Source organism: Scyliorhinus canicula, chromosome 7 (assembly GCF_902713615.1).
Source record: "Scyliorhinus canicula chromosome 7, sScyCan1.1, whole genome shotgun sequence".
Classification (NCBI taxonomy): Eukaryota; Metazoa; Chordata; class Chondrichthyes; order Carcharhiniformes; family Scyliorhinidae; genus Scyliorhinus; species Scyliorhinus canicula.
In genome coordinates this window covers 148,270,186-148,284,801 of record NC_052152.1, presented here as the reverse complement: position 1 = coordinate 148,284,801, position 14,616 = coordinate 148,270,186, and the positions used below count along the sequence as shown (strand labels likewise).

The 14,616-nt window shown below is 43.0% G+C and overlaps 1 protein-coding gene across 2 annotated transcripts in view; it reads left to right on the top strand.

The window, feature by feature from the left end:
- The first annotated feature begins 5,074 nt into the window (after positions 1-5,074).
- Positions 5,075-14,616, top strand: part of fam210b (family with sequence similarity 210 member B) — a 70,694-nt gene continuing 61,152 nt past the window's right edge. Inside the window, exon 1 of one of the 2 annotated variants that reach the window (XM_038803098.1) lies at positions 5,075-5,294. In XM_038803098.1, the coding sequence (XP_038659026.1) occupies positions 5,151-5,294 (144 nt within the window). In that variant the 5' untranslated portion in view covers positions 5,075-5,150. Of the gene's footprint in view, positions 5,295-5,588; positions 6,055-14,616 lie in introns of those variants that run through there. The other variant, XM_038803097.1, reaches the window with a different exon arrangement.

The following is a 14,616-nucleotide window of genomic DNA, read 5'->3' as shown; positions in this document are numbered from 1 at the left end:
CCCATTGCTGGTCCCCACCACCAGCTCCCCGCATTCCCAGTTTACCTCCCTGCCCGAACCCGTCCACCAGACCCATACAAAAAGACATAAAGACATCGCCCCACCCACCCTAAAGCCAATACACATCCTGCATGAAACAGAGAATCCCCCTCCAAAAAAAATAGACACAATTTTATTTACATACAAAACCCCCATCCCTGACCCTCAGTTTGAGTCCAATTTCTCGGCCTGCACAAAGGCCCACGCCTCCTCCGGGGACTCAAAGTAATGGTGACGGTCCTTGTAGGTGACCCACAGACGCGCCGGCGGGTCGATGCAGACTCAATGGGCCAAATGGCCTCCTTCTGCACTGTATGTTCTATGTTGTATATAGAGCAATAGCTGCTGATAACTAACAAATGTCATCCCCATAACTACTAAACTTTACCCCATTGGGCCATAACTTCCTCGGATCAGGGTGTCAGGTTGGGTGGGGGAGTGTCTAGCCAACTTGGGGCATGTCAGGTGGGGGAGAGAGGTTCAATTCAGGTCGGGGGGGGGGGGGGGGTCAGGTCGATAGGGCGGGGGGAGTCGTCTGCAGCTGGGTCAGAGGTCAGATTGGGATCGCTGGCAGAATGGGAGAGTTTGGTCGGGGTGAGAGTTGGCCCACAGATTGATGGGTGGAGTCCAGAGCGGGCGGGGTGGGGGAATTTCATATGGCATTGGGGAATACCGTGACGAGGCTGATTAGTCAGGGGGTGGGGATATGGGGGGAGCCTGTGCAGGGATCCATCTGGGTGTTCAAAATAGATACGTAGAAGTTAGAAGAGGTTTTATATCTTCTAATGTTTTCTGAGTAACTCTGGCAGAACCATCCAAAATTAGTGATTTAAATCGTTCTGTTTTTTTTTAAATAAATGTTTAGTACCCAATTATTTATTTTTTCCGGGGCAATTAGCATGGCCAATCCACCTAACCTGCAAAACTTTAGGTTATGGGGGTGAAACCCACGCAGACACGGGGAGAATTTGCAAACTCCATATGGACAGTGACCCAGGGCCGGGATTCGAACCTGGGTTCTCAGCGCCGTATTGCCAATGCTAACCACTGCGCCACCGTGCTGCCCGAAATCGTTCTTTCATCAGTTTCTAGCACAGCACAATTGCACAGGGGTGGTTGGCACTTTGAAGATGGCGGCCCGATCTCTGTGTAGCCGGTCTTGTCGGCTCTCTGAGGCCCTGCCCTAACAGAGTGACAGCACTGAACACGCAAATCGATATTTTTCTGACAAAATGTCAGGAGATCTGGAGAGAAAACTTGACTGTGTTTCTGGGAAGAAACACACTGGTTTTCATTTAGAACCTGACATTATGCTTTTTCGTTTCGGAAAATTCCACCCATTATTTTACAGGAAATAAAAACAGGAAATGCTGGATAAACTCTGCAGGTCATGTATTTTACATGAGTTGTAATGATATGTAATGCATTGCTGGAGAGATGGGGCAAAGCAGCTTCAATAATAACTTTCAAAAGGGAATTGGATCAATATTTGAAGGGGCAATGGGGAAACATCTGGGGTTGGGTTTATCTAGATAGGTTGGACAAAGAGCTGGCAGGGACATGATGGGCAAAATGCCTCCTTTTGTGCTGTTTCTTTATTTATTCTATGCTCTGGCCCTATAGTAGCATAACAAGGATGAGTGCACTAAAATTAGTTACCAAAGCTCCTCTGGCTTATCATATTTATGCCTTTAGATAATGTCCACCTTCTGTTTTAAGGAAGCAAAGCATATGGTATTTCAAAAGGTAAGGGGGTTTGCCAATAAATCCACACCTCACTTAAGAAGTTCTAATTTGAATGTAGCACAGAGAAATTGTAAATCAAACCCAATAGTAAAATCAGTTTTGATCCTGTACTTTGGTGAGCCACACAATCCATATGTACACATTTGTAATCCTAGTTAAGTCCTGTCCTTAGTTTTGCTGAAAAGACACATGTTGTCAAAGCTTTTTGAATTCCATTGATCAGAGCAATTCACAAGAATACCTCATTATAAAGGGAACAACAGTTTATTCCGCATGGGAAGAGAGTGCTGATTGGTAAGCAAGTGGTCACTGATTGGTGGATATGTTGCCATAGAGAATACACCAGTAAACCCCCGATAACTGATGGTTAACTGTCGAGTTATGTTTAAATTCAAAGCAGATAGGCTGTCTCTGATTGGTCAAGGTATTTCTCTGTGGAATGAATCAGGGGATGGCTGTCGCCTATTTTGTTTAGTTGAAAAAGGCGCAATGTGTGTACATGATCTTTCTGTCTTCAAAGCTCTGGGCCCCGTGTATTAATATATGTAGCTTCTAGCATGAGTAAGTGAGCCACACTGTGAGTCTGACTGATAACCTTAAATTGGCTGTCAGTAATGGGCAGCATGGTGGCACAGTGGTTAGCATTGCTGCCTCACGGCGCCAAGGCCCCAGATAGATCCCGGCTCTGGGTCACTGTACGTGTGGAGTTTGCACATTCTCCCCGTGTTTGCATGGGTTTCGCCCCCACAACCCAAAGATGTGCAGGATAGATGTGCATGCAGGACCATGCTAAATTGCCCCTTAATTGAATTGGGTACTCTAAATTTATCTTTTTAAAAATTGGCTGTCAGTGTAATTCTTCGCACACTGAGGATTGTTTAGCAAATGTTGTCCAATCGTAGAATCACATCTAATGTTGGGCGCTATGTTTTGAGTTTTGCAAGCATGGGCTGTTTGGATACAGTCAATACTTTGTTGCGAACAGCGGAAGGGACATGCTATTTGATCGGAAAACTTGCTTTTTTGTAGAAATAAAGGTAAGTCATATTTGCATTGTTTGCGATGTTCATCTACCATAATACAAATGAACAAATCAGGACATGCACCATTCTTCATTGCTCAACAGTCCTGATCCCAAAATTTTACATGTAATTCAACTTCAACAGAAGCTACTCAGTCTTGGAAAGAAACAAAAGATGCATCAGATCTTATTCTTCCAGGTCATAATGTTAACAAGTATTTATGTCAATTTCCTTCAAGGTTTCCCATAAAATTGCAAGATAAATCAAGGCAAATGCAGATGTGGAGAAAACATAAAATTCAGAAAAGATTTGTAAATAACAGAACATCTCTAACAGCGAGTGGACCCATGATTTATATTTCCTTCAACTGATAAAATAAAGCACCATTTTCTGCTCTTTATATTTGAAGGCCAAAAAACTGCAGCCAATTTGCATAATGGAATGCCTTGGTCTTGCAGTTATACATAGATTCTGACTTCTAACAACGATTTCAAGACACAAATTGCAGCTACTGTTCTGGTTTATTGAAGCATTTCTACTCTTTAACAGAAAAACTAATTATTTTGGTACAACGTTTCTAACAAAATTAGACACATAATGTTCTGGTACAAATAGTACTGAGGTGGCTTTCACCAGTGTCAAAGAACAATACAATTGCTAACAATATCATAAATTTTAAAAGATTATATAAAAGATGCAAATGTTCATAGAATCATAGAATTTACAGTGCAGAAGGAGGCCATTCGACCCATCTTGTCTGCACCGGCTCTTGGAAAGAGCACTCCACTTAAGCCCACACTTCCAACCTATCCCGGTAACCCAGTAACCCCACCTAACCTTTTAGGACACTAAGGGCAATTTAGTCAATCCACTTAACCTGCATATCTTTGGACAATGGGAGGAAACCGGAGCACCCGGAGCAAACCCACGCAGACACAGGGAGAACGTGCAGACTCCGCACAGACAGTGGCCCAAGCTGGGAATTGAACCTGGGACCACTATGCTAACCACTATGCTACCATTAATGCAGTAGAGGTAAAATGATTAAATAATGAATTATATATGAACAAACTTCTGTGATGAGAAGGCACAATCATTTATGAAATCTCATCTCGCTCCATTGTTCTCATAGATTTCCACTTCATATTGGGTAGAGTACAGTTCCACATGCATTGGTTTCTTACAGAGGTGGCATTCTGCCTCTGCAAGCTGAGATTATCTTGGTCAGCTGTACTAAAATGGAAGATGAGCATTAGATCCAAGGTGACCTCACACATAAAAACACTTTGGGTTACACTTTGTAATTTAGGCATGCTGGTGTCAGTGGCATACCAACATGGCAAAGTTTTACTAACTTATTTAAAGATATTTTATTCCAGACATACATAACATCAATAATACACAGTCCATCAAAGCGTAGTCAACAGTTTGTACAGTTCCCTCCCCTCCCTTTTAAACCCTCCCTTCCACCTCCAGGTCCGCTCCCCCACCCTATCCCTGCAACCACACCTAACCTAACCTGCACATATCTTTGGACTGTGGGAGGAAACCGGAACACATGGAGGAAACCCACGCAGACACAGGGAAAACATGCAAACTCCACACAGTCACCCAAGGGTGGAATTGAACCTGGGTCCCTGGCGCTGTGAGGCAGCAACGCAACCACTGTGCCACCATGCCGCCCCCTACTAAGTTATAAGGAAACTTCCATAAATAGAGTTTCTTCTACAAAAGTCAAACATAGAGAGTCCCATTAGTTGGCATTGAATTTAGTTGGTCTGAATTAATAGGGGTCAATGCTCAGGCACCAAGAGTCATGCTGCTTCCTTCAAACGTGATGTGATGCTGGGTGCAGGCATGACATGTAAGCAGATCTTTACAGGGTGAGAAACCATGCACACCAGCTTGTCTGTTAGGTAATTTTGTTCCTCCAACCTGTTTTCCTGCACTACACCTATTTCCCAAATTTAAAAGAAAGTCGTATGGTTACTTTCAACCTCCCCATTCACTTTATAAAATCCACACCATAGGTTTTTTGACTTTTCATTCAGTTTTTCAATTTAGAATTTTTAAAAAAAATTCCCCAGTTGAACGACGAGAAAAAACAAATCTAGAAAAAGCTTTCTTCAGAGTTAGAAACTCGTGCCTAATGTGCCACGTATAATTTATGCCCAAGGAGCTGGATTCGAACAGGACACAAACGTCCCCGTTTCCAGCAACGACAGGAAGCAGCTGCCGCCCCTCGTTGCACTTCATTCAGGGCGGCGGGGGAAACAAGGTGCAAGGTGAGGGAAGCGGCAGATTTCAGTCAGGGAGGCCTGTTGCGTTCCCGGCTGTCCTGACATGATTGCCTTTGTTGTTTGTTTTGTTTCCAAGAACGATCCATTCAGTCCAACTCAGCCGCCCTGTCCAGTTCACCATTATTTCCTCTGCATGGAGTTCATCTCATTCCCTTCTGAAAGGAGTTATTGTCCTGTATTCCCAAAGGTAAACACTACGATTGACTTGTGCCCTTTTGTGTTGTTGTTGGTGCAATCTCAGAACCCGGGATTAATGAATGCTTTATTAGCAGAAAAGGAGGGAGGGAGGGACATCTCTTTAAGTCCCAAACAGGCACCAAGAAGAAAGTTTGGACACCGGGACCGACTGCCTTTTATTTCTTGTTTGTGTATAGCTGCTGGTAGTTTGCTATCGGCATCCTGCGATGTCATGCCTCTTTGGGACTTTGCCTTTAAGCGTGTGCGGGATCGTGGAGTGTCAATCATCGTTGGTCCCGGCCAATGGGGCGGCTCTTTTGTCAGTTTCTGTCTGGAAGGAGGAGGGTTTGGTGTGAAACTGACAACAGCTGAATCACGCGGAGTGCACAGACAGAGCAAGAGGAGCGGGAGTGTGTGAGGATCGTTGTGAGCAGACACACATACACTGTAACTTTCACTGCTCTGTCTCTCTGCCCTCACTGGGATAACAGGGCAACATTGCTGCTCAGAAGTGTGTGTCTGTGTGGTGGGGAGGGCAAATGCTCTCGCCCTTTTTCCAGCAGTCCAGGCAAAGCCGCGTCTTGCTGCTGCACGGATGCCTCGGGAGAGGAGGAGGAGGAGGAGGAGCCCGCCGCACCTCCCGGTTCTCAGCAGCTGTCAGGACGGGAGCCCGGACCGTCAGAGGGGATCGCAGCCTCGGGGAGCTGGTCTGCACGGCTGGGGAGAGATGGCCAGATGCCCGCCTTGGTGCGTTAGGTGGGCTGTGCACGGTGAGCAAAGCGCTGACGGTCACACTCACAAAACACACAACTCACACACAACACATAACTCACTCACTCATACACACACAACACTCACAACATATAACTCACTCATACACACATCACATAACACTCGCACACCACAACTCACTCATACACACACAACACTCAGACAACACATAACTCGCTCCTTATATACACAACATTCATATACACACAACACACACACACATAACATACTCGCACACAACACACACACATACACACAATATACTCGTACACACAACACATAACTCGCTCCTCATACACACAACTCACTCATAAACACACAACACTAACTCATTCACTCATACACGCAACACATAGCACACTCACTCATGCACCCAATACTCACTCAGTCACTCACAAACCCAATACTCACTCACAAACCCAATACTCACTCACAAACCCAATACTCACTCACTCATACACACACTCTCCCTCACATAGTCATTGCCAAGACTCTGCAATTACTCCGCCGGCTGCTGTGTTCTTTTGTAGGCGGGAGTCTGCTGGCGACACAACAAAAAGTCGGGGCGGGCGGGGGCGAGACTCCTTATTGTTTGCTTGACATGTGAACCCGCGAAGGGTAGAGAATTGTTCATTTTTACTTTAAAGGTGAACGGCGGGGATGAGGACCCCGGTCATTTTTTTTTTCATTTTTGGTGGCAAAACACAGAAAAAGTCCAAGCCTTTTCCCAACCATTTCCAGCCCATCTGCTGCTCCTCCAGCCCCAGTTGTGTTTAATGTGTTAAAACCCAACAGCGACAGAAGAAAAGTGCTGGAGAAATGGCCCAGCTGAGTTATGGTAAGGGAGGGAGGGGGCGATTTGCAAAGAAATTCCAGACTATATTTTTGGCTCTAACTGGCTGGGAAATGATCTATTTATTATTCTAGAGGGGAATTAATGTTTGAACTACTGTCGAGGTACCTTGGATAGCTTTTGTTTTTAAAATAGGTTTTTCTGAAATCACCATTTGTTTAAATTGACCAGAGTGTCTGCAGTGCATCAGAATTATGCACTTTGCAGATGAAATGAAATGACGGTAGCATGGTGGTTAGCATAAATGCTTCACAACTCCAGGGTCCCAGGTTCGGTTCCCGGCTGGGTCACTGTCTGTGCGGAGTCTACATGTCCTCCCCGTGTGTGCGTGGGTTTCCTCCGGGTGCTCCGGTTTCCTCCCACAGTCCAAAGATGTGCGGGTTAGGTGGATTGGCCATGCTAAATTGCCCGTAGTGTCCTAAAAAAGTAAGGGGGGGGGGTTGTTGGGTTACGGGTATAGGGTGGATACGTGGGTTTGAGTAGGGTGATCATTGCTCGGCACAACATAGAGGGCTGAAGGGCCTGTTCTGTGCTGTACGGTTCTATGTTCTAAATGTTAGTTCCTTGCGGCAGAAAAGCGAGGAACATTTTCTTGGCAAATCGGACTCCGATTTTGTATGAAAGTTTGCTGCTCCAGCACAGTGCTTGTTCTGTGTTATGGTAGAATCGTGGTGCTTTGGAAACATTGAAGGCCCTGGAGGTTGGTAAATGACAGGATAGGAAGAGAACATTGACTGAACAAAATGGCCATGAACTCTTATCATTGAGAGATGACAGATGGAACATGTAGGCAGCGTAAGTGATAACAGATTCCTATGTAAAATGACCAAGGCGAAGGTTGTGAAAATGTTGGTTTGACTGTATTCAACCCCATACATTTTATTTGTACGGAACCAGGACAATTCACCTCTGGCAGAAAGGATTGCTGTTGTGATGCATTTGGTGGCACAGAATTACCCTGGCTTGAACTAGGAATTAAATGATTTGATGTGGTTACTGTAATGATATGTATACAAGTAAAGGGTTAATTATTCTATCTCGGTGTAATACAAACACAAGAGGGCACCACCAGTTCCCAGTATAAATATAAGAACTCTGGGAATCTTGGGTAGTCAGTTAAGTGTTGGCAAGAGAAAGAGATAGATGACAGCATAGTTAAGACAAGATAGAAGGAGCGCGTGTAGTTCAATAGTTATTACTAAATCATAGATTACTTTATTAATAGTTACAGTTCTGTGGAGTGTGCAAACTCTATAATTTAATCGTTATTTAATAAAGTAGTTTTGCTTTAAGTTAGAGATTGGTGGTTTCTTTATAATCACATCATCAGACCTTTCTGGATTACGAAGCAAAGAGTAACGATATATTACCACAAAGAGTAATATAACAGTTGCTAATATTACTGTTTCATGACGTGATTGAGCAGTGACCACACAGAATATTGACTGCAGAATTTCCAGTGAAGTTCATGTATAAGGAAGACCAAGCAGTGTGTGAAGATGTGCAGGTTAGGTGGATTGGCCATGATCAACGAGTGGGGTTACTGGGAAAGAGCTGGGAAGAGGGTCTTTTGGAGGGTCGGTGCATACTCAGTGGACCGAATGGCCTCCTTCTGCACTGCAGTTATTCTATGGATTCCATGTATGAGAACACAGGAAATAGGAGCAGATGTAGACTTGTGTACAGCCTGTCGAACATGCTCCCCTATTTCATACGATCATGACTGATCTTCAGTTTGACCTCCCCTTTCTCGCCTGTCCCTTGATTCCCTGAGAGACCAACGTTTATTTAATAATTAATAAAAACAGAAAATACTGGACAACCTCAGCAGGTCTGCCAGTATCTATGGAGAGAGAAGCACAATGAACATTTTGAAGTTTATTCAGCATTTTCTGTTTTTATTTCAGATTTTCAGCATGTACAGTTCTTTGCTTTTATTTAAATATATTGGATGTTGGAACACTCCCAACCCTCTCAGGTCGACAATTCCAAAGATTTCTCCTCATCTCAGTCCTAAATGATCAGCCCACTATCCTGAGACCGTGCCCCCTTGTGCTAGATTCGCCAGCAAGGGGAAAGGATTTTTTAGTCCCTATCCTGTCAAACCTCTTTAGAATCTAGACTCTCTATCCTGTCAAACCTCTTCAGAATCTAGAATCTTGTATGTTTCAATGTGGCATATGGCAATGGCGGTTGGATTAGCACAGTGGGTTAAACAGCTGGCTTGTAATGCAGAAAAAGGCCAGCAGCGTGAGTTCAATTCTCGTACCAGCCTCCCCGAACAGGTGCCGGAATGTGGCGACTAGGGGCTTTTCACAGTAACTTCATTGAAGCCTACTTGTGACAATAAGTTATTATTATTATTATTAATAACCAGAAACAACTTGATGTAAATTCCTGGCTGCTTTTTGAAGCCTAATGAAATAAAAAAAATAAAAAAATCATCCCCACACAGTTTCCAGTTAATGCCTAGTCAAAACCTATTGGGGTGCTAGCTAATTGACCATAGTTTGGTAGGTACAAAATAGTTCAGAATGAATCAGTTGTTGCTTTTAATACAATATAAAATGAATTTGCAATCAGTAACTATAAAGGGAGTATCTTCAGGGTTTTCAATAGTTGCAAATGTGTATGATGGTATAGTTTAAATTGTCACAAAATCGACTCACGAGCATTAAAACCATACAGGAGAGAAATTAAATTATTTTCCTGTGAGTCACAATAAATTACCGATCACGGGCAGGGTGATGGAGTGGAATTCAAACAGGTGCTTGTGTTTAATTGTGGAAAATTACAGCCAGATATTGTGGGAGTGCAAACACTGATAATGTCACAAGTACGATGCTGAGTTAGCATTGTGAAAATGTGCAGATATCTTCACACGAGCCAGTTCACACGAGCCAAGCATGATGAGGTATGAAACATCTGCTGCTTGAAACTATGAACAAAAGGTATTGCTTTGAACTGAGAACTGAAAATTTGAAAATTGTATCCAGTATAATATTGTAATAGAAAAAGTCCATATTAGTACAATAAGTAATTTTGAATGGTAAAGTTATGTGGGAAGGATTGGTCAGTAATGGCAGCAGATTAGTAGATTTTTATTGTAATGAAGTGGACTAAATGGATAGATCGAATGAGAAAGTAAATTAACACATTACGAAAGCCACACATATTGACTTGACTAATATCTTGAGGGATGAATCCAATAATTGTATCTAGTTACTAATATTATTTTTCATTAAGTGGTGCTGCAGTGATCACAATATTTTGAATATTTCCAATTATGCAAGGCATAATGCACACAATTTTATGTATGCTATGCTGTTACTAAATGTTGTGGCATTTCACTCCACCTTTTTCAGTGCCTTTGGGTTGGAAATTATGAATTAAATAACTGAGGCATCTCGTTCCATGTGAAATTCATGGTCCATGAAATTGATCTCCCTTGTCACATTAGAATTATGGCTGGAGGTGGGGGAGTAGTTTAAACAGAAATGATTAGTCAGCTGTGATGTGCTTAATTTTGGCGACTGATGATTGGTGGATAAAGCAGGGTGATTGCGTTCTGGGTCAAAACCTCCTATTGTTTTGGATAGAGCAGGTTTGATGAATTTAAGCTTGCAATGTTCTTAAGGCTAAATACATCAAGTGTACATCAGCAAAGTGAAAGTTTCCATCAACTGCTGCAGCCCCCTTTGATGTCAATGGGCATTGCCCTGGGAATGCTGCAGTTGATCCCACTGTCAGTGGGATAGGAAGGAAAGAAATATGGCCAGGGTCCTGGCTCCTAATTGCCAGTTGCTAATGCTCGCCCACCCACCTGCTACCAACTAGGTATATGGATGTCAGATTAGGTCAAGATTACATTCAGTTGTAGTCACCGTCTGGCCGAGTAGCATAACACATTTTACAGAAGACTGGTGATTGGGCAAGTTGACAGCATGGTGCTATTGCTGATTAAACATCCCCTCTTCATGTACCATTGTTCCCATGAGAAGCAAATTAGAAAACCGAATCATGTCTGTGCATTTATAACTGCTGGACCATTTTGAAAATCAATAATGAACTAGCCCAGGATCAAGCTATAACATTTATCGGATTTTTTTTGACTTGCCTAATCAACTCTAAACATTTCAAGATAAACCACGTGCAGCTAAATGTATTTGTGTCAATTAGTTTGAAGTAAAAGGCATAGTGTGGAGTATTTTGTTTGAGAACCAAATGCCTATTGTGGAGGCAAAAATTATAAGGAACTTTGCAATAGAGGTAGCCAGACACTTGCAGCTATATTAAACCTAGCAGATCCCTTGGGCTTTGCTCACACTAATGCAAATAATGCACTATTTTATAATTACAAGTAATGGCATCTACATACCCTTTCCTAAATGGCCTGCCTTGAGAATTTGGAGTAAATGGCTACCTTGAGAAAAGTTGTATTTTGCTAACAATCATGTGTATCAGCTAAAAGCCCTTAAGAGTTAAGCTGTGGACTAAAATACCTTACTAACAGTGTGCAAAAACATGTGCAACAATTTTATAGGTAAGTTTAATCATGTTGTGAAACATAATTAAAATAAAATACTTTATTATGCCAGAAACATTTTTGGCCTATGTTTCTGGGGAAAACACTGAAGGAACTTTTTTCTCTGCCCACGCTGCTACATTATTGGAGTGCAGTTGTAAATCATTGGCCGGAAAGTGTTTTGGAGTGTTCGGTGGGAGTGAAAGACTTTATATAAATTCAAGTCTCTTTTTTCACCTACATCTTTACTTCCAAATCATTTATATAGCAAATATTGCATAATTACTTTATAATAGATCAATTTATTTGAGATGTTCAGGATAGGACAAAGTGACTGTGCAATGTGGTAGAAATTTGGTACAATGGATTGGATTTGTTTATTGTCAATTGTACCGAGGTACAGTGAAAAGTATTTTTCTGCGAGCAGCTCAACAGATCATTAAGTACATGGGAAGAAAAGGGAATAAAAGATAATATATAATAGGGTATTTAACACTACACTACCTCGGTACAAGTGACAATAAACAAAATCCAATCCATTGTACCATATAAAAGAAAATACATAATAATAAGGTATAAAATGTAACTACATAAGCACCGGCATCGGATGAAGCGTACAGGGTGTAGTGTTAATGAGGTCAGTCCATAAGAGGGCCATTTAGGAGTCTGGTAACAGCGGGGAAGAAGCTGTTTTTGAGTCTTGTTCGTGCGTGATCTCAGACTTTTGTATCTCCTGTCCAATGGAATAAGTTGGACGAGTGAGTAAGCTGGGTGGGAGGGGTCTTTGATTATGCTGCCCGCTTTCCCCAGGCAGCGGGAGGTGTAGTTGGAGTCAATGGATGGGAGGCAGGTTCGTGTGATGGACTGGGCGGTGTTCTCGACTCTCTGTAGTTTCTTGCGATCCTGGGCCGAGCAGTTGCCATACCAGGCTGTGATGCAGCCAGATAGGATGCTTTCTATGGTGGACCTGGAAAAGTTGGTAAGGGTTAATGTGGACATGCCGAATTTCCTTAGTTTCCTGAGGAAGTATAGGCACTGTTGTGCTTTCTTGGTGGTAGCGTCGACGTAGGTGGACCAGGACAGATTTTTGGAGATGTGCACTCCTAGGAATTTGAAACTGCTAACCATCTCCAACTTGGCCCCGTTGATGCTGACAGGGGTGTGCACAGTACTTTGCTTCCTGAAGTCAATGACCAGCTCTTTAGTTTTGCTGGTATTGAGGGAGAGATTGTTGTCGCTGCACCACTCCACTAGGTTCTCTATCTCCTCCTGTATTCTGACTCATCGTTATTCGAGATCCGGCCTACTATGGTCATAACGTCAGCAAACTTGGGAGTATGGAGGTGATGTGCTTCATGATCAACCTCTCGAAGCACTTAATTATGACTGAAGGCAGGGCCACTGGATCACTGGATGGTAGTCATTGAGGCATTGATATTCAGGTGCTAGGTTAAGGTGCCAGCCATCGCTTAGTGATAGCACTTTAATTTCTGAGTCAGAAGGTCATGGATTCAAGGTCTACTCCAGAGGCTTGAGCACGTGAACAAGTCTGGCACAAGTCGCACCCCCCCCCCCCCCCCCCCCCCCCCCCCAAAAAAAAAAGTGGGAAGTTCACTGTGGGATGCTGGCTGACATTTATCCCTCAACCTGGTAACCTGGTGCACCAAAGAACCACATCTAGCTATTTATCGCTTTGCTGTTTTTTTTGGCAGCTTGCTGTGCGTGAACAGCCTGTTGCTTTTTTTCCTTATGTTGCAATAGCAACTGCACTTAAAAAACAAAATAAAGTACTTCATTGGCTGTGAAGTGTTTTGGGATTCCAGAGGTGATGGAATGCAATAATTGGATGCAAGGGCGGCACAGTAGCACAGTGGTTGGCACTGTTGCTTCACAGCGCCAGGGTTCCAGGTTCGATTCCCAGTTTGGGCCACTGTGCGGAGTTTGCACGTTCTCACCGTGTCTGCGTGGGTTTCCTCCGAGTGCTCCGGTTTTTTCCCACAAGTCTCGAAAGATGTGCTGTTAGGTAATTTGGACATTCTGAACTCTCCCTCCTTGAACCCGAACTGGTGCTGGAATATGGCGGCTAGCATCTTTTCACAGTAACTTCATTGTAGTGTTAATGTCAGCCTACTTGTGACAATAAAGATTATTTCTCATTTCTCAAGTAATTTCTGTGCTTTCAGGGGGACTGTCTGTGCTTTCTGGGGGACTTTGCTGTTGTGATAAAATTGCAGTAAAAAATCTGTCTTTTGTATAATGGAGCAGCACTTTACACTGAATTGGTGAACGCAGGGCTGAGGACTGCACTGAAACTTGGATGCTACAAGTAGTGAGCATGTTGCATTTAGATCTTAAAAGCGGGTGCCCAATGGTAACCAAAGGCATTGGTTGGTGGGATTAACGTTGCATGCCTAGATGATCCAGTGATAGCAAAAGGTGCTAAGTGAACTCATACTTACAGCCCATGCAATAAATAATTTGATTTAATTAGTTTATACTTTTGATTTATTTACGGCTGTTAATATTTGGATACTTTCATCTTGCAGGTCAGATATTAGACCTAGTCTTCCCTATCAGGTGGGTGTAAAGATATGACTGCACCATTCAAATGGAGTTCTGCCTGGTGACGTTGCCAGTATTAATCTCCGAACCAACGTCACTTAAAAATTGATTACTTCACAATTAGCAGGTGGTTGCTTTTGGGATCTTGCTATGCAGAAATGGCACTGCAGCTTTCTTTACTGAGCATTTCCTGAGTGGGTGGAGCTGGAGCGATGCCATCAGACTGCCCAACAGTCAATCACATTATATGATTCTCACCCCCTCCCCCCCCCCCCCCCCCCCCACCCCATCCATAGGAGGAAACAAAAAATACTAACGTTAAATTATTTTACATTTTGTTCCCTTGCAAATTAAAGAATGGGACAGGCACATGGATGGGATGAAGGCAAAAGCTGAAATATTTTGGGAAGAATTTTGAAAAAGGGACCGGATAATCGATCTACAAATGTAAATGTCTTTTTTCAGTTCAGTTCTGTTGTTTATTACATTTTACTAGCCATGTCACCATTAAAACCCCAGTTGCGCTGCTGGAACAAGCTGTAGGTTTTTTTAAATGGTGTTTCTAACGGTGATGTGGAGGCAGGGGAGTTGCATTTTCACTGATTTGGTGATGGTGGCTCT